Source organism: Camelus ferus, chromosome 19, assembly GCF_009834535.1.
Source record: "Camelus ferus isolate YT-003-E chromosome 19, BCGSAC_Cfer_1.0, whole genome shotgun sequence".
In the NCBI taxonomy this organism is placed as follows: Eukaryota; Metazoa; Chordata; class Mammalia; order Artiodactyla; family Camelidae; genus Camelus; species Camelus ferus.
In genome coordinates this window covers 15,434,994-15,462,302 of record NC_045714.1, presented here as the reverse complement: position 1 = coordinate 15,462,302, position 27,309 = coordinate 15,434,994, and the positions used below count along the sequence as shown (strand labels likewise).

Here is a 27,309-nt window from a genome sequence, read left to right as displayed (position 1 = left end):
GACTCAGGCCACTGGCCACCCAGGGGCTCCTGAGGCCAGGCGTTTCCTCCTGCGTCTGTCCAAGGAGCCAGGTGGCCTGGAGTATCCTGAGGACGGTGTGAAGGGGCTGCTGCCAGAGTACAGTGCGTTCCTGATCTGGACAGCAAGCTGCTGGCAGGCCCACAAAACCAAGGAATTCAGAACCATTCCCAAATCCTCCCTCGTGGGATTTGAGTAAAAGCCCTTCTGCTCTGCGTGCCCCCAGAGGGCCTGTGCTGGTGCTGACCACCAAGTCTGCAGAGGTGAGAAGACCACCTCTCTCAGAGGGGGCAAGGCCCAACGGTGAAAACTGCCCCAGGAGGGTGGCATGAGTCCTGGCTGCTCAGGGCTGCAGGGACAGGACCTGGGGAGGCTCTGCCTGGAGGAGCGACCACATTTACACCAGCCCTCAGGCCAGCAGGCCAACCTGCATCACCCGCTCATCTGCTAGCTTGGACCCCAGCACCCACCTCCTCAGGCTCCTCCTCTCGCTGGCGGCTGGGCTTCGTGTAGTCCAGAGGCCGGTCCCACTCGTCCTGGCGGGAGGCGTGGCTGGATGGGGGGGAGGTCATGGAGCTGCTGGGGGCGCTGGTGCTGCTCTGGCGCTGGGAGGCCTCTGGTGACTTCACGCTGGGGCTGCCGCCACCGCCAGGGAAGGCGTTTTCCCGCTTGCGGTGCTTGTGCATGCTCAAGTCCAGGGTTCCGTTCTCATCCACCTCGATGTCCACAGCCTGCGTTGAAAGGCGAAATCTGCGGCAGAGCCCACCCTCCCATGCTGAATACCACTCCTCGGCTTTCAGAAGCCAGAACAGTGTCTCCCTCCAAAGGAAGCAGAACCAAACAAGAACAGAAGAGTCTCTGAGAAGAGAGAGGCCTGAAACTCACACAGACTAGACTCGACTCACTCCCTCGAGTTTCCCAACGCTATAACCAGACCCTGGAGAAGAGAAGGCCATTCATGTGGTCACAAGAAGGTGTGCAGGACCCTAAGAATCGGGGGACAGCTGAGAACACACGAGTGTACAGCCGCTTGGCACCCCCAGCACACAGAGCACACAGAGCTCGGGGGGTGCCCATCCAACGTCTCTGGTCAGTGTCTTTGGTCAGCGGGGTGACGCCAGGAGGGAGATGAGGAAGAGGAATAACAGACACTGGGTGTGCTGAGCACTCTTCACGCTGTTGGCGTGGGGTCCTGACTGCAAATCCCACCCTTCCTCTGCCTGAGAAGGGCTCCTCGCAGGGGTCGCACCAACCTTGCTGGGCAGGTCCTGCGGCTTTGTGCTGAGGTTCTCAGGCATTTCCCAGCAGCGCGTGGAGAGGTTCAGGATGGCGGTGGCAGCCATGTGGGCAGCCTCTGCGTCGTGTGTGTAGTCGAAGCCTGCAGAAGAGGATGAGGCGCAGGGGCTGTGCCTGGGGGAAGAGGCCTTTGGGAAAGACTTGGCTGCAAAAAGGGAACAACACCAGGCTGACAAACGACTTGAACAGGAGGCAGCCATGCAGACACATGGGGGCCTAGGGGGCTAGAAGCACACAGAGCACAGCCTCATGAAGGGGTGCCCACACGCCCCTCAACCCCCTGCTCTCATCAGGCATGGAGAAGGCCATTTCTGGCTTGACCAACATTTGGGCAGAAAGGGCAAAACCCTCCAAAGACTTCCTAGTGCCCCTGATAGTTCATGGAAAGCAAGTTGTCTACCAGTGAGTGCTTACTGAGAGACTGCAGGAGTCTGCAGACAGGATGAGTACTTGGAACGCCACTCAAGGAGGAAAGTTTTGTCACAGTCTCTCAGACGGATGACTTTGGTGTCCCCCCCCCCCAGCAGTCACAGCTTTAATAAGGAGCATTATTGTTCAAGTAACCATGACAAACGAAGGCATAAAATGTTCTCTTTTCTAGTAATTGTGCTGCAGAGATCAGATCACTCTCAGGTCTGACCTCTTGCTCCAGTGTAAGTGGGCACCTTGGTGAAGGCATGAAGCCCCCAGTCCTAACAGGTTGAAGAGATGCTCCCACTCCAGCCAGCAATCGTTTCAATCAGTTTCTATTATTAACGATTTGGGCATCCACCAGGAGATGCCAGTTCCAATCTCATGGTCACCAGGGGTGCTTTTCCGTTTCACATTCCAGGTGCATTTCCAGGGTTAACGGGCTCGCAACCCACAAATTAGTACAATAAGTGACAAAAAATTGATGGGGTGCTTGTTCTCAAAGGTTTTTAGGAATGAATTTTGTTGGTGCAAGCACCCAGAAACTTTGTTGCTAAAATCACAAATAGCACACTGTATCCAGCAAGATGGTCCCCATGTAGGAAGGGCCTGTCAGGTACCCAGCTCAGCACAGCGGTTGTCTGACCCTCCCCAGACCCCACCCCTTGAGCTGAGTAAACTGGCTGGGAAGGGGGGCCAGAAGAGGGCACTCTCTCCCAGTGAGCCAGGTCAAGGAAGCTGTTCTTAAGCCTTTGGACACGACACCATAATGGACCTGGGTTTTGTTTCACGTATAGTGAGGAGATAAATCAAGTTTGATGGTGGACATGGAGGCGGCAATGTCGGTGAGACACAGACCCTGAGAAAGCTCCCACGACGGATGCCAGGGATGTTAGGGCCTGGGCTACAGTCCCATCCCATCGGTACCCCCAGGGTGGAGATTCCTACATGCTCCTGGTTGGGGGGTGGGGCTCCTCCTCCACTGCCCCTCAGACCCTACACCTCCCAGAAGCCATTTTCCCCAACTTACATTTAAAGGCTTTAGGTGAGGTTTCGCTGGTCTGAATCTTTGGGGCAAGCATGCGCTTGCCAAAAACCTGAGCATCAAAACTTGCGTAGTCGAAGGTGACCTTGGAGAACTTCTCCAGCTCCTTGGCCAGGTTGGCCCTGGGTGTGGCAGGGGCCACGCTGGGCCGATAGCTTCCATATGGAGGGACCTCAAGCTGCTTCACGAAGCACATGGGCCTGGGGTGCAGGGCAGAGACCTGTGAGGACAGGCTCCAGTGGCCTTGCACTACCCACCCCCAGGGCCCCATCCCACAGCCTGGACAAGCCACCCCTCAGAGCCCAGCGTGGACAGAGACCCAGGGAGCCCCTCCTCATGTCCACCCCTAAAGGGTGTCTGGGTCTGCTCTGCAGGAAGGGTTGCCAGCAGGGAGGAAGCGCTGGGACACTTGGAGAAACAAGCGTTATGTCCCCTTGAGCACAGCGTCAGCCAGAGGAGGGAAGTCGGAGAGCAGGTCTCAAGCAGCTCAGTGACAACACGCGCGGGGCCCTGGCAGGGAGCCCCACAGGAGCACTGCTGGGCGGGGGCCAAGGCAGAGCTCTGCAGCTCCCCAGGGCGGAGGGAGCAGGGCACCCAGAGGCAGGCCACTCAGCCCTTCACAGGGCGACCCTGTCCTCCCCTGCCTCCCGCTTGAAGTCGGCTGAGATGCCCCTGGAGGGGGCTGCTGCAAGGGTGAAGGACAGGCCGGAAAGGACCACCACAAGCACTCAGTTCATTGTCACCAAAGCACTTGGAAACGTTCAGAGTTTTAAATGAGCAGGAGACACCAGTGAAGACAGTGTCCCAGACAGCACAGGAGCCGGGGCAGGAAGGCCAGCGCCTGCAGCAAGGCCATGGGCTTCTGTGCTTTCCGTGGAGGAAGGGGCTTGTATACCGTCCGCTCAGAGAGAAGGAAAAGAGAGGAGGGGCCTGGAGAGCCAGGTGGTGACTTCATCTGGAAAGGGTGGGTCAGTGGAACCAAGAAGGGGCCAGTGTGGGGCCCCAGGTGCTGGGCACTGAAGACCTGAATGTGGCCTGGAAATTGGGGACTGGTGACAGGAAGATGCTGTAGCCACGGTAAGGCCAGCTCTGAAGGCCTTAGGAAACCAGCACCACCAGAGCATGAGCAGAAGGGCTGAGGGCTCTCCGCACCGGCCAGCAGCATCTGAAGAAGATGCTGGAGAGCACCAGGGACCCCGGGGGAAGCAAATCCTAAACTTAACATCAGGACCACATTTTGGTGGCTTCAGCCAGCAGCACAGACTTAGTGTCTGTGATGCCAGCAAAGCTTTTTGAAGACTCTCCCCACACCCCAGGATGCAACACTCAGAAGCACGGCCCCTGGACCAGACAGAGTCCGAATGGAAGGCTCCTTCATCTGGGCCCCAGTTGCTACCACCCTGGGCTCCTCGCTGAGGGTCCGGGAGGCAACAATGCCACTGCCTCATTCACGCCTCATGAGAAACTTCTGAAGTCGATAACACTGCTGTCCCACTTGTACTGGCAAACAGACTGAAGTGGAACTCCCGAGGCACAATCTCCATGTTTGGAACCTGTTTGGCCTCCACCCTGGCCTCACCAAGCCTTACCTGCCTGTGGTTTGACATTTTATCAGTAAGTTGGATCAAGGCAAGAAAACTGACAAGAAGCTGGAAGGACCAGTAATAACTTGGAGGAAAGGCGCTGCTTCCAGTCATCACGAGAGCTACCCAGTAGAAATAAGCCAACTCGAGTGCAGGACTGAAGGCGCCCACGGACCAGCCTGCAAGAGCCTGCCCGCCCAGGTGGGAGGGTGAAGCCCCCGCCCTACCCAGAGACCCCTCTCACGGAACTCAGAGCAGGCCAAGTGGGCGTCCCAGCTTCTCTGGCTGAGGTTGTGCCCAGAAAGGGACAGGCCGGTGGCGGGGTTGGAGGTGGTTCCTGAGCCTCTGGCCTTATTTGTGGCACTCACAGGGTCACTTGGCTGGAGGTCACACTAAGCAGATTCTTTCTTAATGGTCTACACACACATATACAGATTCACACACAGGCACGCATGCTTGCACACGCACTCACATACATGGACATGCACCTAAACACTTGCACACGCGCACACACACTTGCCCACTGCTGTCTCAGCACCTCAGGGGCCACAAGGGGGCAGCACTCTGGAGAGCACCGTCTACACTGGCTCCTCTCCCGAGTTCAGGGTCCATCCTTGGGGTAAGGGAGGTGGAGGCAGGACAGCCAGGGAGGAGTGGCTCCCAGGGCTCCCTGGATGGTGGTGACCCTCAGCTGACGCAGCCTGCTCTCTCCAAACTGGGCCAGCATCTCCGCAAATATCCCTGAGCAGTCCAAAGCAAAGAGATCAGACACCCTCGGGGAGAGAAAGACAGGGGCAGAGGCACTGGACAATGCAGTGTACACAAGACTCTGTCCTGTGTGCCCCGAAACCACCCTCCAGCTCTGCCCTGGGAGCCTCCAGGGCAACTCAGGGCACGAGCACACACACGACACAAGCACGGACACTCACACGCACATGTGCACACGCAGCCCTGTGGACACTTCAGGAGGCAGCCCCTGACACCAAGCAGGACCCTACGGGTCCTTCCTGGTACAAAAAACCCTCCACGTCCCCTGTTTCTTGTCTGTAGAGAAAAAAGGCTTCAAGTGTCCTAGGCTTTCCCAGAGTTTCAAAGAGCAGGTGCAAGCAGTTAATGATCTGGACAGTAGAGTCCCAGGACTCCCAGTTCCTCCTGAAGGGCCATGGGTAACAATCTGACCCATATCTTTGAGTCGTTCTGCAGAGGCTAAGAACCCTCACCCAGGGGAGGATGCTGACCATAGGCACTAGACCCCAGACTGGCTGGAACTAGAAAGCTGAGACTCCTGAAACAGCACACTGTTACCTCACAGCCAGCCGACCACAGCTGATCATGCATCCCACCACCCTCCCCTAACACCGTCTTTAGAAGCCCTCGCCTGAAAGCCATTGGGAAGTTCGGGTCTTTGGCGCACAAGCCGCCTGTTCTCCTTGTTTGGGCCTGCAATAAACCTCTCTCTGCTCCAAACTCTGACTCTGGTTTTGGTTTGTTTGGCCTCAACGCGCGTCGGACATTAGAACTTGGGTCCAGTAACACCCCTTCCGGTCTGTAGCTCGTTTTACTCACCTGAGGATCCGATCTGAATTGGAACTGCTCTTGGAAGGGTCTCCCGTCTGTGGTTGTTGCTTCTCGTGAGATTTGGCTAATTTTTCTGCAGCAGCAATGGGACACCCAGACAAGCTAGAGAAAGGACAGGAGGACAGCTGAGCCCTTCCTCCAGGCAGGGGTTCCCCTAGTTCTGTCCTCGAGCCCTCAGGGTACCAGCAGCTCAGTTGGTTTCTGTTTTCGGAAATTCTAAGCCAATGACACAAAGACAAAATGCATCCTAAAGGTCTTCCAACCTCTGGGCAAAGGCACATCCTAGGGGTGGGTCTGGACAAGGAATCTGCCTCTTGCCTCCCTCCGCTCCCCTCACCACCAACCAGATCTGCTCAGCCAACCTGGGGAGGCCCCAGGCCCCATGGGCTATGAACTGGTTGCTGACCCTGCGAGACATGGACCAGCAGGCTCCTACCAGCAGGGCACATGCCCTCCCAGGAAAGCAGCCCATCTGAGACATCGCGGGTGCAGCTGTCAGAACTGAATAACTGCCTGAGAGGAGAGAGGCCCGGAGAGGTGACGTCATCACAGAAGCGTTGGGGAGTTTAGCCTCTTCTTCAAAATTCTTAAAGCCGTTTTGGCTGAGTGTGTACCCGCTGGAGCAGAGGCCATCCCGTCACAGCTGCAGCTATCCAGGCACCCCGGGGAGTGGGGAGGATACACTAACCTCTCCCCGTGGAAGACAGCAGACAACTGAACCCTGGAAGCCGTGCTTCTCCCAGGGTCTCAGCTCCCACGGAGCAGCCCAGGGCTCCAGCAGCCTGCTGAGCGAGCACTAGTGTCCAGAGGGGTCCTGAACATCGGCAGGACACCATCTCCACCTGGCTCTGCACCGCGCCTGCACCCTCCTGACACCCTCTGGTCTCTCGGGACCCCCCTCTCACAGTGACACAGGCAGTAACACCACCAGGTGACCGCACATCTGGGTGCCACTCTGCCCCACCACACATCTGCGCTGACCTCGCACTGGCCCTCAAGGCAGCCCCCAGCCGAGGAGCACACAGCAGGCCCCACCACCACCCTCACCGCGCATTTGGCCCAGTACCTCCTGTGGGTGTTGCGGTTGCTGTTCACGTGGCCCTGGCCGGTGCAGCCGGGGGTGGGGCACTTGAGCACGTTCTCGTGCATGGCCAAGACTGCGAGGGAACAGGGAGGGGGCGGTGAGCACAGTCCAGGCTCAGCTCAGTCAAGGCCACCTCTCCCCCTGTGGCCCTCTGCCTCCCTGGGACAGAAACCAACACAGCCTTAAAACCTCCAGCTGTTCTGTGATTCACTCCTCTGAATGGAATGTCCACAAGTACTGCCCCTCGTCTAAAGGCGAGGACAGGCTTTCTCCTCCTGAGCCTTCGGAACAGACATAGGCCCTCCCCAGCTCCAGGACTCAGCCCCCCAGCAAGTCTGTGGCGGTCTTCCAGGGCCCTGTCCAGGCTGCGTGGATTGTGTCCCCACACTTGTAGGGTTGGGTTTGGGCTTCTGGACAGTGCCACCCAGAGGACAGGGCCGTGGATGGCCACTCCCATATGAGGAAACCGTCCACACAGCAGAGGCAGCCTGAGCGGACAGAGCTACTCACTCTCTGGGGGGATCCGGTCCTTGTGGGGACAACCAGATAGGCTGCGGTGGTGCGGGTACAGCCCCGTGACGTGGCCAGTGCCATCACAGCCTGGCGTCGGACACTTGATCTCACGCTTCTCAGCTCTTGAGGGATCTAAACACATAAGACTGTCAAAGGACAGCCGGGAGGGGAGCAGGGTCGGGGGTGGCAAGCAGGGCACGGGCAGAACATCTCCTGACCCTTCACTCTGGCTGTCCAGAGAGGAGAGTGGCCAGACTGCCCAAGAGCCTGAGAGGGACCAGGGGCTGGATGGCGAGGGGACGCTGGAGAAACTGCCCACACCGGTGGTCTGGGGTAAGAAGCCCACAGACTGTGGAAACCCACAAACAGCAGGACATGCAAGGCGGAGGGGTGGGGGAACCACCCGATCAGCGGCTGATGTCCTCTGCCCTCTCTCCCACTGAAATTATGCGAGGTCCCCTGGCTTCAGGGTGGGGGACAGGCCTCCACACAGAGAGGTGAAAGTTTGTGACAAGTCCCTGCCAGGACACAGCCTTTGAACTGAGAAAAGAGGGGAACAAGGAGCTAAGTAACTTCCCCAAAGCACCTAACAAATGCCTGGGCAGAAATTTAAATCCAAGTCTCAGTCACTGGGCGCATCTGGCCTCTGCAGGCCCAGAGAGGTCGCTATGAGCGTGGGGGCAGAGGGAACACCTGTCAGGACACAGATGGTCCCCAGAGCACAGCTGTGCCCTTTGGGAGAACGCAGAGGTCACAGACCACGCTCAGAATGCCCACTAGGGGAGGACAGGATCCTGGGATGGGATGGGGGGCTCTGCCTCTGATTCAAAAGGGGGGATTTGCTCCTCCACCGGCAGGCAGGCAGGGGCACCCTCCCCAGGGCGCACCCCGAGGGGCCCCCACATCTCTCCCCAGGGCTGGCTTCCTGAGCTCGTGACTGTTGCCACTGGCCTTTGTCCAGGACTTGCGCTCCATCCACACCAAGTGTCATTCCCTTGGAACCAGCCGCGGTCCTCACAGCACGAGCCTGCTCAGGGCTGCCCAGGGGTCCCAGCTTGGCCTCCTGCCTTTAAGGCTCTGTCCCCTAGGTCCACGCCCTCAACTCTATGCCTTAAGGCAGCACTTCTGAGACCCCACAGGTCTGTGGCCCCAAACACTCGGGACCGGACCCGTCACTCTGTCTGTGCTCACGCGTATCCCCGTTACGCCTCTCCGCTCCCCAACAGCATCCCATCAATATTGGCCCTGATCTCTAGGCCCCAAGACTGCTGCCCCCAGGCTGACACCCGACACAGGCCCAGCACTTGTTCCCGAACCTGTGCCCCTTCATCTCCTAGAGTCCATGTCCTCCCAAGGCCTGTGCTGGTCTCATTGGAGCCCCCAGACAGCTATCCCCCAAGTCTGTGCCACCCTGAGAGGGTATCTTATTGATAGCTGTCCTCCATGTCCCTCAGTATCTGCCCCCGAGCCCATCCCATGTGAGTGAGTGTCCCCAGAACACCTGTGCCCTTTGTCTCTACCTACCACCAACTATGACCGGGAGCTACAGCTCACTCAAGGCCCCCTCAACCCAGGTGCGCATCCCCCAGCTGAGCTCGCTGTCCCTAGACCCCTCCTCGTCCCCCAGCCTGGCTTCCCTCAGCTGTGTGTTTCCAGACCACCCTGTGTGAGCAGGTGAGCCCGCTTCCTCAGTATCGATGACCCCAGTCTTCCATGTGCGTATTTGTCCCCCCGTCTGCTTCGGTCTGCCCCCCACCACCCCCACCCCCCCACCTGCTGCCCAGCCTGCAAAGGCCTCAGGACTGTGGCCCCTGGAGGCAGGGGGAGCATGAGAAAGCGGGGTCAGTATGAGCAGCCTACCTTTGCTGCAGTAGTCCTTCCGCACGCCATCCGGGGGCCTGGCCAACTTCCCTGGCTCCCCTGGACCCAGCGGGCCTCGCTCCGCGGCTGGGCAGCCCGGCTCGCAGATAGCCCGCACCTGCTCTGCCTTCAGGGCGATGGCCTGCTCCAGGAGGCCCAGGTTCCCGCGGGTCATCATGTCATACATCTCCGACTCGTCCGTGACCGTGGACTTCTGGGAGCGCGAGTCCTCGTCTGAGTGCACCTCCACTATGACAGAGCGCTCGGGCGTGGGACTGTGAGGTGGTGGGTGCTGGGGCTCAGGGGCCTTTGGGGTGGGGGTGCAGGGGGGGTCCTCTTGGCAGATCAGGTCTGGGGGGGCCTCCTCGTCCTCGTCCTCCTCCTCGTCCTCCTCATCTTCCTCTTCCTCCTCCTCCTCGTCCTCCTCCTCTTCCTCCTCGTTACTCAGGCCCACTTTCTGATTGCTGGACTCCTCACTGACCACACCCTCCAGGGACTGGGGACACAGCTCCTGGGAGCGCTCGCTGGTGACTTCGATGACCTCCTCAGCATCCTCCGGTTGGATAAAGACGTCCTTCTCCCCCGCGTCACTGGTAGCCCTTTCCTCAGCCTCCTCCTCGCGCACGGGGCCAGGGCCTGGCTGGGCTGCCTGGCCAGAGCCTTCCCCAACCAGGGTCTCTTCAGCGATTTGGCCCAAATTTAGGAGTGAAGTTGCAATGATTTCCTGATAGCTGCTGTAGCTGCCCTTGGAGGAGCCCGTGGGGCTGCTGATGGGATTGGACCCGAAATGAGCCTTGGCAGGGCTCTTTCCTGCACAGAACCAGAGACACCAGGTGGAAGGGGCACAGGGGGAGGGAGGACAGGGCTCCAGGCCTCTGATTCCTGCACTCTGCCCACTGCAGCAGGAACAGAAACCCCTGGGGGTGGGTTCAGTGCGGGCATTTGTGTCAGCCCCTCTGCCTGGATCTTGAGATCACAGTGAGCCTACTTAAGGAGGTAGATGGAGTAACTGTTGCTGTATTTCTGAAACTAGGAATTGCTCTGCTATTGTTGATTAAAGGTCCTCCCTATTACGCGCACTTTCTTAAACCAGGCAAACTTGCACTTCATACAACGGAGCCTAAGGGTTAGGGATACGTCAGGGTTTCAGAAGCTGTTTCATAATTCAGAAGCAGTGGAATTTGTTTTAAAGGTTAGGTCTTTCAACTGCCAGGACTAAGCTGCAGGTGTGCTCCCCACACGCAGGTGCCCTGGAGCGCCAACAAGGCCCCCAGGGCACAGAAGCAGCCCTCTCCGCTCCGCCCCTGTCTGGCCACTCCCAGAGGTGCACCAGGGCCAGCCCCAGGGCCATGAACGCCGTCGAGCGCAGCGGGATCCCCAGGAGGGAGGCAGGTGCAAGACCCTGCCCGGTTTGGCTCAAAATAAAACAAAATAAAAACCCTGCAAAGTCAGAGAACACGAGAAGCTTGGAAGTGTTGGGGTGGGGTTGGACCTTGGGCCTCAGTCCCACCCTCAGGACTCTACGGTCTGCCGAGGTCTCAGGGGACACGGCTACTTCCCACCTTCACACTAGCGTTTGCCAAGGGCTGAGGGTCCCAACCTGGCCAGTCTTGGGGGCCCTGCAGGGGAGGAGGTGCGAGCAGGGAGACCCCTCAGTTCCCCTCCCCTCCCCCAGCTTCCCTGGACACCCCCCACAGTCTCCCTGTTTCCAAACAGACCCTTCGCACAGCCCCAGGCGGCTCTCCTGAAGCCGGGTCCGGCAGGGCCTGTCTGAAATCCCCACACACACAGCCCACGTCCACCTGTTCATCCGTCTCTGACGCGCACACAGACACACATCCACAGAACACAGTGTTCACACACAGATGAGCCCTGGGCCCGCCGGCCCCCACGCCGGCCCCTCCCCAGGAAGCCCCGCGAAGTCGCACAAGAGTCGCTTGTTCTCAGCAAGGGCCTTCCCGCTCTCAGGCGCTGCCCCTTCACAGGCCGCAATTCTCCAGGGCCACACTAAGCCTTTATCTGGAGGAGAAAGAGCGACACAGCACCTTCAGCTGGCTCGGGGCGACGACTCTCCTCCGGTCCTGACGTCTCCGCCTCGTCCTCCTCCGCAGTTCCTTCCGATTCGTCCCAAACAGAGGCGTCCTTCACCTCAGCATCCTCACTGCCGTCGCTGTCCACGCCGTAGCCCTCGTCCAGCGCCAGCTTCAGGGGGTGCGCCTTCCGCTTGGACCCCAGGTGCCCAGCCTCAGCACCCTCCAGCTTCCTCTTCTTGGCCAGAGGGCAGCTCTGCAAACTGGGGGGGACAGGGCCGGGCTGCCCCGTCAGCACCTCCCGGGGCCCTCCCTCCTGCTCTCACCCTCTGCAGCCGCCTTCCCTGCTGGGAAAGTTCTCTCCGCCTCTCGTCACTGCCCCGAAGCCTGAAGCCCCAAACTCATGCCTGGCACGTTGATGTGTTCAAAATTTTACATTAATTGTCCACATTAAAAAGCACCTGATTGGGCTTGAAATTTCACTTCCTGCTTGTCTCAGAAGACCTCAGTGGGTCCCGTCCATGCAGAGTCACTCCCCCGGGGTGGCTGGGGTCGGGGGGCCGGCCCAGGCTGTTGGCTCCATGCCCTGGTCAGACCCTGCCTACTTCCCCACAAGCAAGCCCGGAGCACCTGGGCCCTTCCTTCTCCACCTGCAGACTCTTCCCACCCTCACCCATCCTCTGAACCTGGTGCTGCACACGGGGGCCCTGAGGGCATGCTGACCTCTGGAGCAACAACAGTTGGAGCCCGGGGGCAGCTCAGCCAGGCACCACAGTGTGTGCTGGGTCTGCTCTGAGCATTCCCACGTGGACTCTTCCGGCCTCACAGCAACCCCTGTGGGGAGACTCCCGGATGGCCCTGCTTGGCCTCACGGAAATGGGGTCAAGTGCGAGGACAGCGTGGCTCAGCAGCCGAGAGCAGAGATGGAAAGATCTAGATCCACGAAAGGCCCCCAGCAGCCCAACCTCTTCCGCAGGAACCTGGTCAGGGCCACAGGCCTCCTTACCTTCGGTGCCTGGAGTACTTGCCCCGGATGTGTCCTGAGCCTGTGCATCCTGGGGTAGGACAGCTAGGGGGAGACAAGCAGGAGCCGTCACCTCGGGGAGAGGGCCCGAATCGGGGATCCCACCCCAGACCCTCACCCTGTCTCTAAATAGTTCATCTCAGAACAGCTGCTTGCAGTTTGCTAAAAATTAATGAAATAATTCACCCCATTTAAATAAATGAATGGCTCATTACAATTTCATGAGTGTGTTTAATTAAAGATCTGTATGCATGAGATCAAGACTGGACGTCTTCCTTTCTTCACGGGTGAGTCTTTCCCACTGCAGGCAAACTGCCACCAGGCTTTCAAGGGGCAGGGACCAGGACCCTCGGATGTGGCCCCAGAGCCAGCACCTGAAGCCCAAGGACAGAACACAAACAAATTCTCCAGGCCGTCAGGCAGCTGAGAGGTCCACAGCTACTGAGGACAGGGTCTCTACAGCCCTTGCCCCCAGGCAGAAACAGCTCTGCAGACCTGCAGCTTTGGCTGGAGCCAAGGGCCCAGCTGGAGGTGGGCGTGGTTCGGCGGCAAAGACCCCACCCCAGAACCCGCACCCTGCTGTGACTCCAGCTTCCTGCGGAGGCACGTGAGACCAGGAGGGCCCACAATCCAGGCGCTGCCGTGAGACCTGGCTGAGGGCGATGCCTGGCCTCTGGCAGCTCCCACACTGCGACAGAGATAAGACTTCAGGAGTTCCTCTCCCCCCACCATCAACTGTCTCCCCACAGAACCAAATGGTGGTAAGTTCTGGAAACTTCTGATCATGGGCAGGGACCACTCAAACCACTTCCCTAGAAGTCAGCTCCCCAAGGGGCCACGTGGGGCTCAAGGCCAGGGTCCCAGCTCGGGCCTTTGGGCACATCCATGGACCAGGACTGCGGGAAGCTGGCACCACCTCGTGTTACAGAGCGGCAGACCGATGCTGAGACGGAGAGCCTGGGGGAGGGGAGCCCAAGCTCCTCCTGGAAGGGGGCACCACGGTGCCCCCATCCAAGAAGGGATGACCCTGTGACGGGGTGAACATCATGGGGTCTGAGCTCCCCACCTCAGATCAGGCTGTCCTAGAACCCGGGAAGGAAGGGTTGTGCTGCCCCACCAACACCTGTGGCCGCCTGGGACCCCAAAAGAGGCACCACTCGGGACCTGTATCCAGACACCCCGACAGTTTCTAATCTGATTGATCATGAGCCTGACCGCAGATGACTGTGGGGTGCAGCCGGCTGGAAGGCCACACCCACCAACACGCCGACCCGACCCAACCTGCCAGGGAGGAACAGAACAGTCTGAGGACAGAGCCCGGCCCCCAGCTCCTCCCACAGCCCACAGCCCTCCACGGTGCGGCCACCAGGGCTCATCCCAGGGCTGATGCTCCTGGTGTTTAGAGGAGGAGAGGAAAGCTCAGGGGCAGACGGTTGGGGGGGGGGGGAGGCTGGGGGGCAAGGGGAGGGGAGGAGGGGGAGGGGGAAGACGTGCAAACATTGCTGTCTGTTTCCTCTCCAGACCCAGAGGACTCCCTGCTGCCCACAGCCTCTCCATTCTGGAATCTACGCCCCACACTTGCTGTCACTTTCTCAAGAACTAGTTTGAGACTCCACAAAAGCTCCTTGTTATCGGGGATTTGAAGCTGAGGTCCCAATTAGTCGATTAATCACTGAGTTAATCAGGCAATTAGGTGCCAGCTGCTGTGGAGGCCTGTGGGGCACTGGCACTGCCCCCAAACACGTCACCTGCTCCAAGTCCCACCTCCGCCCACCAGTTCAGAGGGGTCCTGGCTTCCAGCCCCTCGGGGGACAGCGGGCGTGCTGTGAGCCTCCATGTTCAGAGCTGGCTAGGGCTACTCTGGGAGAGGAAGCCGGACATCCCCTGCTCCCCACAGGGTGGCCCAGAGCATCACTGACATGAGACCCAGCCCTGGCCCCAGCAGGGCAGCACCCGCAGGCTACCCTACAGGGACCCCCAGTGCTCGAATGGTTCCCTGAGTGCGCGGGGCCAGAGGGCAGGGTGAGGCACAAGCCCTGGTTCTGGGCCTCTGGAGCCTCTTTCATCGCTGGGGGAGGAAGACCCAGCCAAGCCCTCCCCCGACTCACCAGCATGGCTCTGAGTGTGGCAGAGACAGGAGTGGGCAGGTAAGCTCCCCGAGGGCCTGCCCACAGGTAGCACCACGCAGGGTCCAGGTGACTGCTCTGAGGGCCCAAGACCAAGGCCAGGAGGAGCTCATCCCAGCGGGAGCCCCTGGAAGAGACTGGCTTCCCACCCCTCCGCCCCTGGAGGCAGGTAGAGGACTCCCTACTCAGGCTGACCCCTAGGTGGGAGCTGGCCGCCGGCTCAAGGAAGAAGCCCTCAGGTGAGGACAGGAGGGCAGACGTCCCTCCCAGAACCTGGAGATGTCCCAAAGACACTCCAGAGGGGTCTGCCCACTTCCTTCTGCACAGAAGGGTGGCACCACCCCACCCCCACCTAACCCGCCTCCAGTGGCTGTAGCAGCTGTGTGACAGCGGATGGGCCCAGGGGGCCAGCAGAGATGTCTGTGGTTCTACACTGGTGCCAAGGGAAAGGCCCAGACCCACTTGTTTTATCTCAGGAATCATGTGAAAGTCAGAGCAAGACTTGAAGGGGGCCAGGGCTTGGGGGCAGCTGGGATTCCTGCCTGTTCCAGAGTGACCGCTTTCAGCTCACCCCCCACAACCACTGAGCTGAAGGCACGTGGCTGAGCTGGGGAAGGGGCAGGGGTGAGAGGCCGACTGCAGCCTCTGGGACCACGGGTGCAAGTCCCTTGTCCATGAACTGAGTCCTGCTCAGGCGGCTCCACCATGACCCTTCCTCCCTTCAGGTGGTCCGAATGGGTCCTTTGAGTCACAGCGGTGAGTTTCCTCGGTGGGTCTCAACCAGGGTTGGGTAGGCACTGGGGGCGTACGCCCCACCAGGACAGGGTCTCGTCCACTTGTCTGACCACAGCCCCTGGTGTGCTGAGGGGAGGAGCCTGCAGGCAGCCTCTGCCCCTTTCCACAGCGTGAACCCTCCCACGGGCCGCACCCCACATGCACCTCGTGGACAACAGGTGGTTGTGACACAGGAGTGAGGGGCCCCTTCCATGCAGAGTACATGTGCTCCTTGGCACAGCCTGATCCATTTTCCTCTAAGCACTGATTCTCAAAAACTTGAAGAATTGCTGAAGACACTGTTTCTAGAACATGTCAATGCCTCTGTGCCCAGTTTCTCCATCAAAACTTATGGGTCTCACTCTTGCCAAGTAAACAGGTTGAGACCGCAAGATTAATGAAGGTGGACACAGTCCAGATGCCCACGTCATCCCCGTACTTACACTATCAGGTCCTCTCTCAGAATATTTCAAAACAAATCTATTTTGAGAGTTATTTTTGCTTCAAAGCTTCGAGAGAAACCTAGCCCTTTGGGTTTGCCTTTCCAACTTCCCCCATTACTTCACCTGAGCCAAAATTAACTGCTGTTACCAAAACTCGAGTCCTGTGCACAGCCTCCTTCCCCTTATTGTCCCCAAGATGTCCCCAGGTGAACGTCACATGGAGAAGCAGCACCTCCTCCTGGAAGCCTTCTCTCCTCCCTGTATGCCATGGCCTCTCTGAGCACCACGCAGCATCTTCTCCAGTGGTTTGCCCACAGGACCCCGCCACACAGGGAGCTCCCCACAGTGCTCTGTGGACCCGCCGTGGCCCAGCTTGGCTGCTGCCCCACCCTCACCCTCCCGCCCTGTGATTCAGCTATTCCGGCTGCATGAACTTTAACCCTCTGAGCCTCAGTTTCCCCCTTCACAAGTGAGACAATACCACCACCCGGCAGAGCTTCCGTGAGGATCCCTGAGATCAGACAGCACTTCGCAGCCACTGCAGAGCTGCCCGGTGCCCGGGGCTCCGGGCATCCCTCCTGCGCGCTTCCCTTCCATCTCCAAGTTACAGCCTCAAAGGCTGGAGGCGCGCTAGAGTGATCTGGGGTCCTCTTGTTCTCCTGATTGGCAAAAACCATCCATGCAACAGTCTCTCTGGTGGAGAATGAGACGGTCCCAGCCCCGGATGTGCTCACTGTTTAGTGAGAACCGTCACCCCTAAGAATTTTAGAAGCAGCAGATACCCCAGAATCATGCACTTATGTGGCCAGAGCTGTTCCAGGCCCGGGGCAGAGGGAGCATCCACCCTCAGTAACTGGACTGCTCTGTCTGTCTCCACCCACGAGCCTGCAAGCCCACAGAAGTGTCCATCAAGATGTGGCTGTCACCCTCAACCCCTCGTGTCACCCTGACCCCACAGCGTGGGCAGAGCAGCTGTTTCCGGGCACTGGGTGACGGGCACCATGGTGTACTCAGAGCCAGAGCTGCCACAGGGGAAGGAGGGTGGGCTCCGAGCCCCTTCATTCCTCCAAGGACGAGCCTCAGGCAGGTTATCTCAACCACAGTTCAAGCCTGGCCCCATCTCACAAGAATTTGTAAAAATTAAATGAGGCACCCAGTGCCCACCTGGCACCCCCTCCCTCCTCCTCCAGTGCTTTGAGCCAGACGCAGTGGCACCCTTCCTCAGAAAATGGGGGCGTGAGGGCCTGGTTTTCTTTGCCAGTCACTGGACACCATTCACTGGAGTTCTGCCTGGGCAAGTCGGCACCCGAGGCTGCCAGTGGAGACCCCAGGAAGAGCCCAGGCCCACAGGCCTGCAGTTGGAAGGCTGTGTGGAGTGGTACTGGGGCAGCCCCAAGTTGTAGACATTGGAGTGGCTTTCTCTCTGGCCTCCCAGCACCCCCAGCCTCCCACACAAAGGTGTTGGCCAAGCCCAGGGCAGAAGCCAGCAGGCGAGGGCAAGTCGACCTCTGGGGAGGAGGGCCCAGACCCTCCTGTCTCAACCCAGCAAACTGCTATGTGTCTGCCCTCCTTCCTCCTCGGAGTGCATGTCCCTGTGAGACCGACCGGGAATCTGGAAAGTCATCAAGCTCGGCCAGCACACAGACCACTGTCTGCACCTTGAGTCAGTGGAAGACTCAGGACATGGGACAGCCTGACCCCTCGTCTCTGCCCGAACGGGGCTTCAGACCATCTGACATACAAGCATTTGTGAGAGCCTTGCTGTTGGCTGGGAACCTGACAGTGGTGGCTGTCAGGTCCTGGTGGTGACCAGGTGTGGGCATCCCTGCGCAAGTTCGACCGCACGGTGGGGCCAGGACAGAGGCGGGATGCAGACACTGGACACAGGCAAGGAAGAGAGGGGCCTGCTTAGGGAAACAGGCTCGGGCGCAGCTGGCCAATTCCAAGTGCCTAGTGTGGGACATTTAGGATGTCCGGGTCCCAGGGATGCACCATGCTTGATGCTGGCAAAAAGCCTTTCTTACCTGAGGTCAGCACCTGTGGGCTCTAGGGGAGCTGAGTGAGAGAAACAGAGAAACAGGGAAACGCATGTGGGAGTTAGAACTGAAAAGGCACGTTGCCCTGCAGCACAAGTAGAGTGAAAAATGGAGGCGCCCCCCCATAGGACCTGCCCCCCCAGTAATCCTTGACCTCCTAGCATGTCCTCCAGGGCCCCCAGCGCCAGCTGCCTCTCTCCAAGCCCATGTTCTGCCAGACCCTCCCCTGGGGGCTGGTGGTTTTGTGGACTGGAACAGATGGCCCACCCAAGGCAGGCTCCCTGGGCGCTCAGGCCAGGGCACTGTCTCCTCCTCTGACTGCAGGCAGGGGTCAGCGCCTGGCAGGAAACAGGACCCACCAGATAGAGCTGGACAGAGAAGAGAATGGGGGTCCAAGCAGCTGGTCCCTCAGTGATGGGGCCATGGGGGCGCTCAGAGCACAAGACCCTCGCCCAGCTGGGCGCTGTGGTGCAGGGGGCAAGGCTCGTCCTTGCAGAGCAAACAGGGCCTTGGCCCCTCCCCACCCCACTGCTGGTTGGACTCAACACTGCCCCAACCTCCCGGCACCGGCACCAAGACTGACATCCTAGGAGGCAGAGGCTGGCGGCCTCTCCTTTCCAGACAGAACAGGTCTAACCAGGCTCTGCCTCCTTATCTCCAACCCAGCAGGTGTGTCTGGCAAGACGGCCCCCACCCTTACCCCGCGGCCCTCTCAGGCACCCAGAGGCTGAAGAGGCTTGAGGCCTCCAGGCGCCTCAGACCCCAGGCACCCAGCGTAGGGAGGCAGTGTCCTGGGGCCTTAGGCGCGGCTGTGGGGTCTGTCTTCCTGAGGAAAACTGTTGGGGGACATGGCCTTTACAGCTTCAGGACCTGGGTCTCTGGGCCAGAGCTGGGCTTTGGGCTACCCAGGCCAGACCCTGGTGGGAGGGGTGCAGAACTCACCTCGGAGGGCCTTGGATCTTGTTCGAGCTCTCTTTTCCTCGTTTTCCAAACTCATCTGCGAGTGAAAACAACAGAGCTGTCAGCGGAAACCAGCAGGACCACCCTGGGAGGCTATGGCGTCACCTGGGTGGTTTCCTGGCTCAGGCTTTGGGGTACATGTGAATCTGTGACCCAGAACAAGAAATGGGCTCACAAGGCAAGAAAGGCCTGTGGACCTGGGAGCAGCAGGCAGGGAGGAGGGACTTCAGGGCAGAGACCACCAGCCCTAGACGATCCCCCGTCTCCTGTTCTGACTCTACTGCTGCCCCAGGTCCACATCCGAGGAGGAAGCTACACCCACCAGACCTTCATTAGTGTCGAGGTTTGGTAACACGTGGTCTCCTGGCGACACCATCCTCTGCTCACAGTGGGCAGGGCAGGGCAGGGCAGGTCGCCCAACACTAACTCTGACCACACTGTGCGCCAGAGCCCAGCTTCCCCTGGGAGTTGTTGACCCAAGCACACTGGGGTTGTCTTGTTAGCAACAGGAGGCTGGGACCCGGGCGGGCCTCCGCAAAGCATCCAGAGGTCAATGGCTTCCGTTTCTACCATGTACTGTACCAGGGAGAGCCCAAGGGGGGGCAGCCTGAGCCCAGAGACCCAACCATCCCCACATGAGTCCAGACCCCCCATGTGAGCTCCTGCAGGCACAGGGGCCTCCAGGCACCACCACCCAGTGAAAAAGAGTGCAAGTCATCCACATCATGTAAAATTCTCTAATAATCACATTAAAATGTAAAAAGAAATGGGTGGAATTAATTTTAATTCTAAACCTTACTTAGACCAACCTATCCAAAACATTATAATTTCAACAGTATCAATATAAAAAATATGAATGAGATTTTGTTTCGTGCCAACTCTTAGAAATTCCTCATGTCTCCTGGACTCACAGCCCATCTGAGTTCGACCAACCACATGCCAAGTACCTGTGGCCACTACGCTGGCTCCAGAGGTGGGAGGCAGACTGGGGTGAGAGCCAAGCTAAGGCAGGAATGCAGGCCAAGGGTCATCTAGGCTCGACTCACGGGCCACCCTCCCAAAGGTGACACTTCTCCCAGGAAGGATGAGTGGAGCCTCCTGAGGGGGACCCTGCATGTCCTCTGGCCACCCCACCTGAATCCATCAGAGCTCCCACCCCACATGCTCTGCCCCAGACTCACTTCCACTGGGGATGTTACCCACATGGTCCTTCAAGGGAGTGGAGGGAGAGCCCCCAGGAGGGCAAAACCTGGGGACGAGGATCAGACAGGGACGCCCCCAAGGGCCACAGGTCAGCACACAGAATCCTTCTCCTGGGTCTCCAGGGACAAACCTGGGCAGGCAGGTGACAGTGAGTTAGAGATGGGAGAGGACTCTTCCCACCTGTCCTGGGCCACAGCTGAGGCCATCAAAGTCACAGCCAGACGGTGGGACAGGAGCAAGAGGGGGCTCCAGCTCCCAAAAGCCGGCACAAGACCGGTGTCCGAAGCTCCACCCAGGAAGCAAAGAAAGGGAATCCTCCCATTAACACCCCCCCCCCATTAGTAAGATGGAACTTGCAAAGTGAGCCCCTCCCTGGGCAGCACGAATATACAAAGATTTATGTGGTTTGTTAAGGAAGAAACATCAAAATCTGGAATAATTTATGCAGCCTGTCTAGTCGCGGCTGCAGAGCCACAGAGCTGAGCTGTGCGTTTACAGCCTTCCAGCAGCACGGAAGACAATTTTTAAAGCGGAGGTTCCCCCTGGACCAACGGCTTGCATTTCAAGTGAAGAGCGGAGCAGGTGTCAAAGGGACTTCATTACATTTATGAGCCTTCAAACGTTGTCTGCGCGGAGCCCAAGCCCAGCGGCTTCCGGTGCAGCGGCACAAAGGGGCTGATGAGTCCGACTGCTCCATGCGGCTCTCAGCTGAAATACAATCTACAGCTCTTCTTAAAAAAAAATTTTTTTTGTCAGTTTTCCCGAGGAAATTGGCAAGCATTCTGCTAGGTTAAAGCGTGCCCTGGCAATTTGGATTTCCCGCAGATCAATTACTCAAAGAGCAGAGAGTGGAGAGGGCTGCAGCCCGCGAGCTCCCCTCAATGGAGCTACAGCTGCACATTCCCTTTGCCGAGCACCTTTCCACCTGCAATTTGTCTGCATCCAATGGTCAGTAAGTGAGATGGTCTCTTCATTGCCGGAAGCTTCGATTTTAAAAGGAAGACATGGAATGACAGGAGGAAAAGCGAGGGTTAGTGCTTCAACATGAGAATGAGTTGGGAAGAGCCGGGTGGACCACTTGGGCATCGACAGTGAAGCAGGGAAATCTGACTCCCGAACTGCTTGAACTGGCGTGGCGGCTGCCTTCGGAAGCACTGGGTGAGGCTTGGCAGAACCTGCCCCGCTGGACTTGGTTGTTTTCCTTCTCGGAGGCGGTTCTCTGCTGTCCGCATGCCCTCAACTGGTGCTATGCGTGCGTATGGTGGGAGCCCTGTACCCCACTCTCCTGCTGGCAGTCCCCCACCTCCCAGCACCACAGAAAACACACTTCCTAGTGCAAAGACAATGAGACACTTCCCAAGCTTCCACTGACTTATTTTTAAAACTCTCCACCTGTTCTGAGCACAAACCAATCAAGGCTATTTCCAGAAGGCCCACAGAAAATGAGTGGCCTCTCATCTTGAGGGTGAAAGGCCCCGTCACAGCCAAGCCAACCTCAGCCCCTTACCCCATCTCTCAAGCACAAGCCCACAATATTTCTGTGACGCCAACCGCATTCTGCCATCAGGAGCATGACTCACAACTGCCCTGGGCTCCCTAACCAGCTCTTCGCTCCAATTAAGACTTAGATAGCTCTGTCTCCAAAAGGAAACTACAGGGAGGAGAGGGATCTACTCACGCAGATGCAGCCCGTTCTGCTGCTCCTGTTAACCAGGGAGGCCCGCCGTCCCTCCCTGTTCCCCTGAACTCGCTTCACCAGTGTCCTGGCCATGGTCTCATCCAGGACGGTGTCACTGCTTGGTTCCATTTTGTATTTTCACTAAAGTCGGTCATGTGAGCACTTCTCACAGGACATGTTACAAAGATCAGCCGCTTTCACGCCTATCCACCCGGCACCCTTGACGAAGCTGAGTTCCCTAAGTTGGAGATTTACAAACTCCAAAAATGGGAACGTGCTAAGCAATCTTGAAACTGGTAGACCCTTGGGGTGTGGTTGTGAGAAGTCTGCCAGACACACAGCCAGTAACAAAGAGGAGAGGGTGAACTCTCTGTGTCCACAAGTGTCCAGTTAGAGGCCCAACAGGCTTTGTCCCAATCTTCACCTTCACCAGCGAATCCAGCTCTGCCCAAGCCCTGCCCAAGTTCAGAGACCAAGTTTAGGTGGTCTCAGGAGGGGTGGCCCCCTTCTCTTTATTGCCCATTCAGTCATCCTTGCTCTCTCTGTCTTTGTTTCTATCTCTGTCTGTTTCTATCTCTGTCTCTCTGTCTCTGTCACTCTCTTTTCTTCTTGGTTCTTCTGGGGCCTTCGCAGCTGAAGAGGTGGCTGAGGGCTGGACAAAAATCAGAGTCCGTACTGAAGCCTGACCCCAGCAGCTCTAGACGCCGTCCTGCCTCTCTGGCCCTGTGGGGTGTCCTGGCCTGAGGAGCACCAGACTTACAGGTCCCTCACTCCAGGGAAGGGAGGATGTCAGGGGAGAGCTTGAGAGGTAGGGGCTGCTTGGACATGGGAGCCTGGATGGGTGTGGGGAGGCTCCGTGGATCAGGGAGGATGGCCGCAGGGTGGGGGTGTTCCAGACCTGGGGAGCAGAGTGCAGCCATGGGTGGCCAGGCCTGCTCCCTCCGTCTTCCCAGCCCCCACCCTCTCTCCACCCTGTGCTCACCACCATCTGAAATAAGCTCATTCATTCATGTTTTTGAGGTCAGTGTCTCTCCTACAGAGACCTCATTCACTGCTCAGTAGGGATTATGTAAGGACAGGCAAACAGGCAGATGGACAGACCAATGGGGACAATCTGACCTCTCTGAGGCCCTAGACCTGGGGAAGGTGACCAGGAGCCATCAAAGCAGAAACCAGAGCCACAAGTTGCTCAGGGGGGTCCAGACTCCCAGGGAACTCACTTGGCCTGGGCTAGAGGAGACAGATTATTGTTCCATTTTATTCAGAACACATTCCAACAGCTGGCAAAGCTGAGGAATTAGAATGGACTTAGGTCAAGTTTTCAAATCCACAAGACTACGTTGATGATAGGGTCCCTGTGGGAGGTCTGAGGTGTTTTTCCTCCCGGAAGCCCTAGCTGAGGCTGGGGAGCATCTGCCAATGCCAGGCGGGTCGGGGCGGGGGGGGGGGTACCAGGCAGTAAAGGAAACAGTGAGGGGGGCAGGGGGACATAACCGGAGGGGCAGCACCTGCCCAGTCTCCCCTTTCCCCAGGGAGGGAAGGGGCAGAGGAGTGGCACGGTCTGGGCTAGTTTTACCCTCTCACCTGTGCACAGGTGAGGGCAAGGCAGCTCACACATGGCTGCTGCAAAGCCTTGTGGCAGATCCATGTTCTCACTCCTGGGAGAAGCTCCCCTTAAGGATTTAAGAGCAGTATTCAAGTATGCTCCTTTACTCCCTACCCCCACCAAGCACCCCAGTGGAATCTTACAGAGCCCCCAACCTCTGCCCTGCTTGCTGCTGCTGCCTGCACAGCCTTCCCAGCTCCCCTCACCTGACCACACACCTGCAGGCCGCAGCAAGTCAGCCTGGAGAGGTAGAAGTCCTGCTGCCTCAGGACCTGCAGCTCACATCCTGCTCCCATGCACTGGTCTCCGAGGCTAAGCCACAAGCCTGTACTCCAGCACCTCCTGACAGCCATCATGGCTCCCCTGGCTCCTGGCAGTGACAGTCGTGTCCCCTAGGGGATGTCCCACCGTGTGTCTGAAATTCTCTGACACGCCACCCGTCATCCAGCTGACTGGCAGCTGAACAGACCAGCCTTCTCCTCGGGTTGCAGAAAGGACACTCAGGAGCATTATTTAATATGTGTCTTGGGAGGGGTTCTCCTGACATCTCTAAGCATGGGATCATGGCTCGCTCCAACCCCCAAATTAAAAATTTAGCTATGAAATAGACACCCTGATAAAGCAGCCATGTCTGGGTGTCCATCTGTGTAAAACACCAACTTAAATGGGATTTCCACCTATCCGGGAGGAGAAATCTAACCACATCAAGTGAGGCAGGCGTCCCTCGTCGGGAGCATCCACGTCGGCAGCAGGAAGAAGGCCCTGCTTGCTGACTGTCCATGCAGCCACCCTGCTTTTCGATTGCATCTATTGAACATTATATGATTTGGGGCCCTAATGTTTCATTCTTCAAGGTCAAAAAGAGGTTTAAGGTCCTACCATCAATGCTTACTCCTTTTCTCCTCTAGTTAAAGGGAAAAAAGCCCAATGTCCAGCACGTCCACCAAACACACAACCACCCACTCTTTCCAACAGCCCCTTCCCACTCGTCTCTGAGCTGTCCACATGCCCGGTGCTGAACTCGGAGGCAGACAGGCTGTACCACCTCCCACATAGGGTTCCTCTGCTCCCACGGCCCTCCAGGCACTGAGCTCCCCACCTCGCCACCTCCTGTCTAAGGGTGCACTCCGCTCTCCGGTGCCCCTACCTGTCTTAGCCCCCACCACGAGAAGCCACCACTGGCGCCAGCCCCCAAGTCCTGTCCTCTTCACAGGAACGTCCTTCTCTGTACCACTCTTTGTCTTAGTGCCTCTGCTCAGAGCAGTAACTCAGGCCCAAACTAGAGGAAACCACTCCCTAATGGAGCAGTTGTGAAACAGCTGGTGCTTGGGGAGAGGCTGAGCGAGGCCACCAGGCTGGTTCTCAGCAGGTCCCTCATCCTCCAGGCTTGTCACACCTGAGCCACAGGGGGACAGCAACCCTCCTACCCACCCTCACCCAGTGCCAGCCACTGTGGGTGAACATCACCCAGAGACCCTGTAGCTTCTTGGTTTCGTGATCTCTGGATGCTCAGGGCCGGAGCCGTGAGGCGAGTGAGGCATTTAGCCAGGTGCAGACTTAAGGGGGGAATAAAACCAAGTGATCAAGATAAATAATAATTTAATGCAATATTTGAAGTACCTAAATTAATGCCCAAATTACATGGTGAATAAAATAGCAAAAATTACTTAAAGACTGAGCCAGCTATTGGCTTTTCCTTTTGCCTCAGGCTCCTACATGGCTCAGCAAATCACTGATAATCACACAGCAAGAAAAGTGTGAGTGGAGATGCTTCACAAGGTGTTAGAACAGGCCCGTTAAAATGTACATTGCAGCCACCGGATTCACAACGCAGAGTACTAACCACTGTACAATCACGGCCAGCCACCGTATTCAAAAGAAAAATGTTGGGCTTCGAGAGTAAAACACAAGAACCTTGAGTGGGGTCGCCGCCTAAAACTCCATGACCACCTCATCTCTACCCTGGGTCACTACGACTTGGTGGCCCTGCCCTGGATCATGGCTTGGATCCCTGGTGGAGAGCATCCACATGTCAAAGAAAATGAGAGATCAGAATTGAGATCCAGGAAGGGATGCCCACCAAGCCTGCTATCACCTCCACCTCCATCTCTGGGGGTCCCCTGAGCCTGGGGGCCTGGCTTTATCCAGAACACGTCATGGAAGCTCTAGAATCAGAAACTTGGGGTGGCAGTAAGTGCATGCGACATCCGGGGCTTGCAGCACCTCCAGGGAGGCAGAGAGCCTGAGGCACCTCCATCAGCGAGTTCCAGGCAGGTAGGAACTGGGCACTATCTGCCCCTACTTGGGAAGATCGAAATAAACAAAGTCAGCAGAACTCAGGAGTCCTTGTGGCAACGTCAGTCCAGGACCCTCAGGCTGCCGGAAGCAGCAGGGAGAACAGAGAACAGGAACTGAGGGGAGTCATGGAGCCCTGGTGTGACTGGACCCAGAGCAGGGACCTGGCAGATGTGAGCCCCTGCTGCCACATTTTGGTTTTACTCCACTCAGTTATTTTTCTTCCTCTAATTTTAAAGTGACCAGATCACTGACGGTCCTAGCCCACTTACTCTTTGCCTGATCTAGACGGACGACCACGGTATCAAAAGTCCCTCCGTGCCCCATGTCGAGGAGGGAGGAAGTCCTGTGCCAGGCCAGGCCCGGGGCGGGGGCTGCCCCTGAGTACCTCACCTTGCCACGTCCACCCAGGAAGAGTCTTGAGGTCCTGCAGTCGTTGGCTTTGTGTCCTTGCGTCCACCTCTGACTCAGCAGCTCCCCCCGGAACTCATTTTCTGAGGGTCAGAAAAAGAAAACCTAATAAACGCTCGCTGTGCCAGCTCCAGGGGAGGAGTTGGGGAACTCAGGCCACTCTTTCCACAGCAGGTGTACAGCCCTTCTCAGGGACCCACCAGAAAGACATCCAGGGTCATGGCCCCACGGCCGTTTCAGGGACAAGACACAGGAGCTCTCTGAGGAAGACCTCAGTCTGTCTGGGGCACACTCCCTCACCGGCATCCCAGCTCTGGCACTGTCGTGTGGAACTTGACTTAGAGTTGGGGTGGGGTTCCGCCCCCACGGCCCCTCCAACCCGGGCGCTGATGTGAGTCGGGTGCGGCCCCACGCTCGGCCTCCCCTGGGCCCTGGCTCCCAGGTCCCTCCTCTGCCTGTGCGCCTGCCTCTCTCCAGGGCATTGCCTCCAGTTGATATTTAATTCGTCACGTAAGTTCACATGTCGCGAAGCAGAGGCTAAAGGCATCAGCTGGACCTGACAAAGAGAGGCGTTGTGTGCCTGTTCCCTGCACGGCACTCCCTGTCTCCATGACAACCAGCTTTCTACCACTGCAGCTTTCAAAGGAAGGTCGTGAAGTAACCAACAATAAAAACAGGAAATGAATACTCCTGCATTCTGCTCTCTGCCTCCCCTTGGAAGTGAATCTGGGCTCTGCTGGAGGCCGGTCGGGCGCACTGCTGTCACACCCATTATCCTTCTTCTCACATCTTTGACATGTGTCCCCAAATGCTGTTTTTCTATAATTCCACCACTTCTGCCCCGGGCAGCTCTGTGGCTCTGGCCACAGTGTCCTCTTGTCTGGAAATGACTCCATCCCATTAAAGGGCCTCTGGTGACCCCCAGGAACACAAACACAGAGGGAAGCAGACAGGTTGTCAAGGAAACAGCCTGATGCAAAGTCTTCAAAGGGATGGGTAATACCACCAGAATTTGGCACCTACTGTGTGTTCCTACTGTGTGCCTCACCCTCTGGGCTATGGGTCACCTGCAGGGCCCCCGTGAGGACTGACTCAAGTGGAGAGTGGGAAGCTATGCAACTCTTCTCCCACCCGGGCACCAGCAGACACCAGCAGGCTCCACAAGGAAACAGGCTCAACCACTGGGCACCCAAATTCCCAAACCTACGACAGGAGTTGCCCAGGATCCTAAACGCAAAAGGAGGGTGCCACTCACAGCACCAGTGGGGAGGAGGGAGCAGACAGCCTCCTCGAAGGGGATGGAGGGAGGAAATTCAGGAGGTGAATCACCAGGAA

The 27,309-nt window shown here is 57.9% G+C and overlaps 1 protein-coding gene across 5 annotated transcripts in view; it reads right to left on the bottom strand.

Moving 5' to 3' along the window:
* The window catches only part of MYT1 (myelin transcription factor 1), a 63,361-nt gene that overhangs the window by 16,475 nt on the left and 19,577 nt on the right, over positions 1 to 27,309 (bottom strand). For 2 of the 5 annotated variants that reach the window (XM_032461667.1, XM_032461672.1), the window contains exons 2-13: positions 25,957 to 26,057; positions 18,764 to 18,818; positions 17,810 to 17,840; positions 12,425 to 12,487; positions 11,434 to 11,681; positions 9,389 to 10,198; positions 7,526 to 7,660; positions 6,998 to 7,088; positions 5,920 to 6,033; positions 2,756 to 2,970; positions 1,272 to 1,396; positions 489 to 749 (exon numbers count right to left, since the gene is read on the bottom strand). In XM_032461667.1, coding sequence (XP_032317558.1) covers positions 489 to 749; positions 1,272 to 1,396; positions 2,756 to 2,970; positions 5,920 to 6,033; positions 6,998 to 7,088; positions 7,526 to 7,660; positions 9,389 to 10,198; positions 11,434 to 11,681; positions 12,425 to 12,487; positions 17,810 to 17,840; positions 18,764 to 18,818; positions 25,957 to 26,057 — 2,249 coding nt within the window. Of the gene's footprint in view, positions 1 to 488; positions 750 to 1,271; positions 1,460 to 2,755; positions 2,971 to 5,919; positions 6,034 to 6,997; positions 7,089 to 7,525; positions 7,661 to 9,388; positions 10,199 to 11,433; positions 11,682 to 12,424; positions 12,488 to 17,809; positions 17,841 to 18,763; positions 18,819 to 25,956; positions 26,058 to 27,309 lie in introns of all 5 variants that reach the window. The other 3 variants (XM_032461671.1, XM_032461670.1, XM_032461669.1) reach the window with 2 other exon arrangements.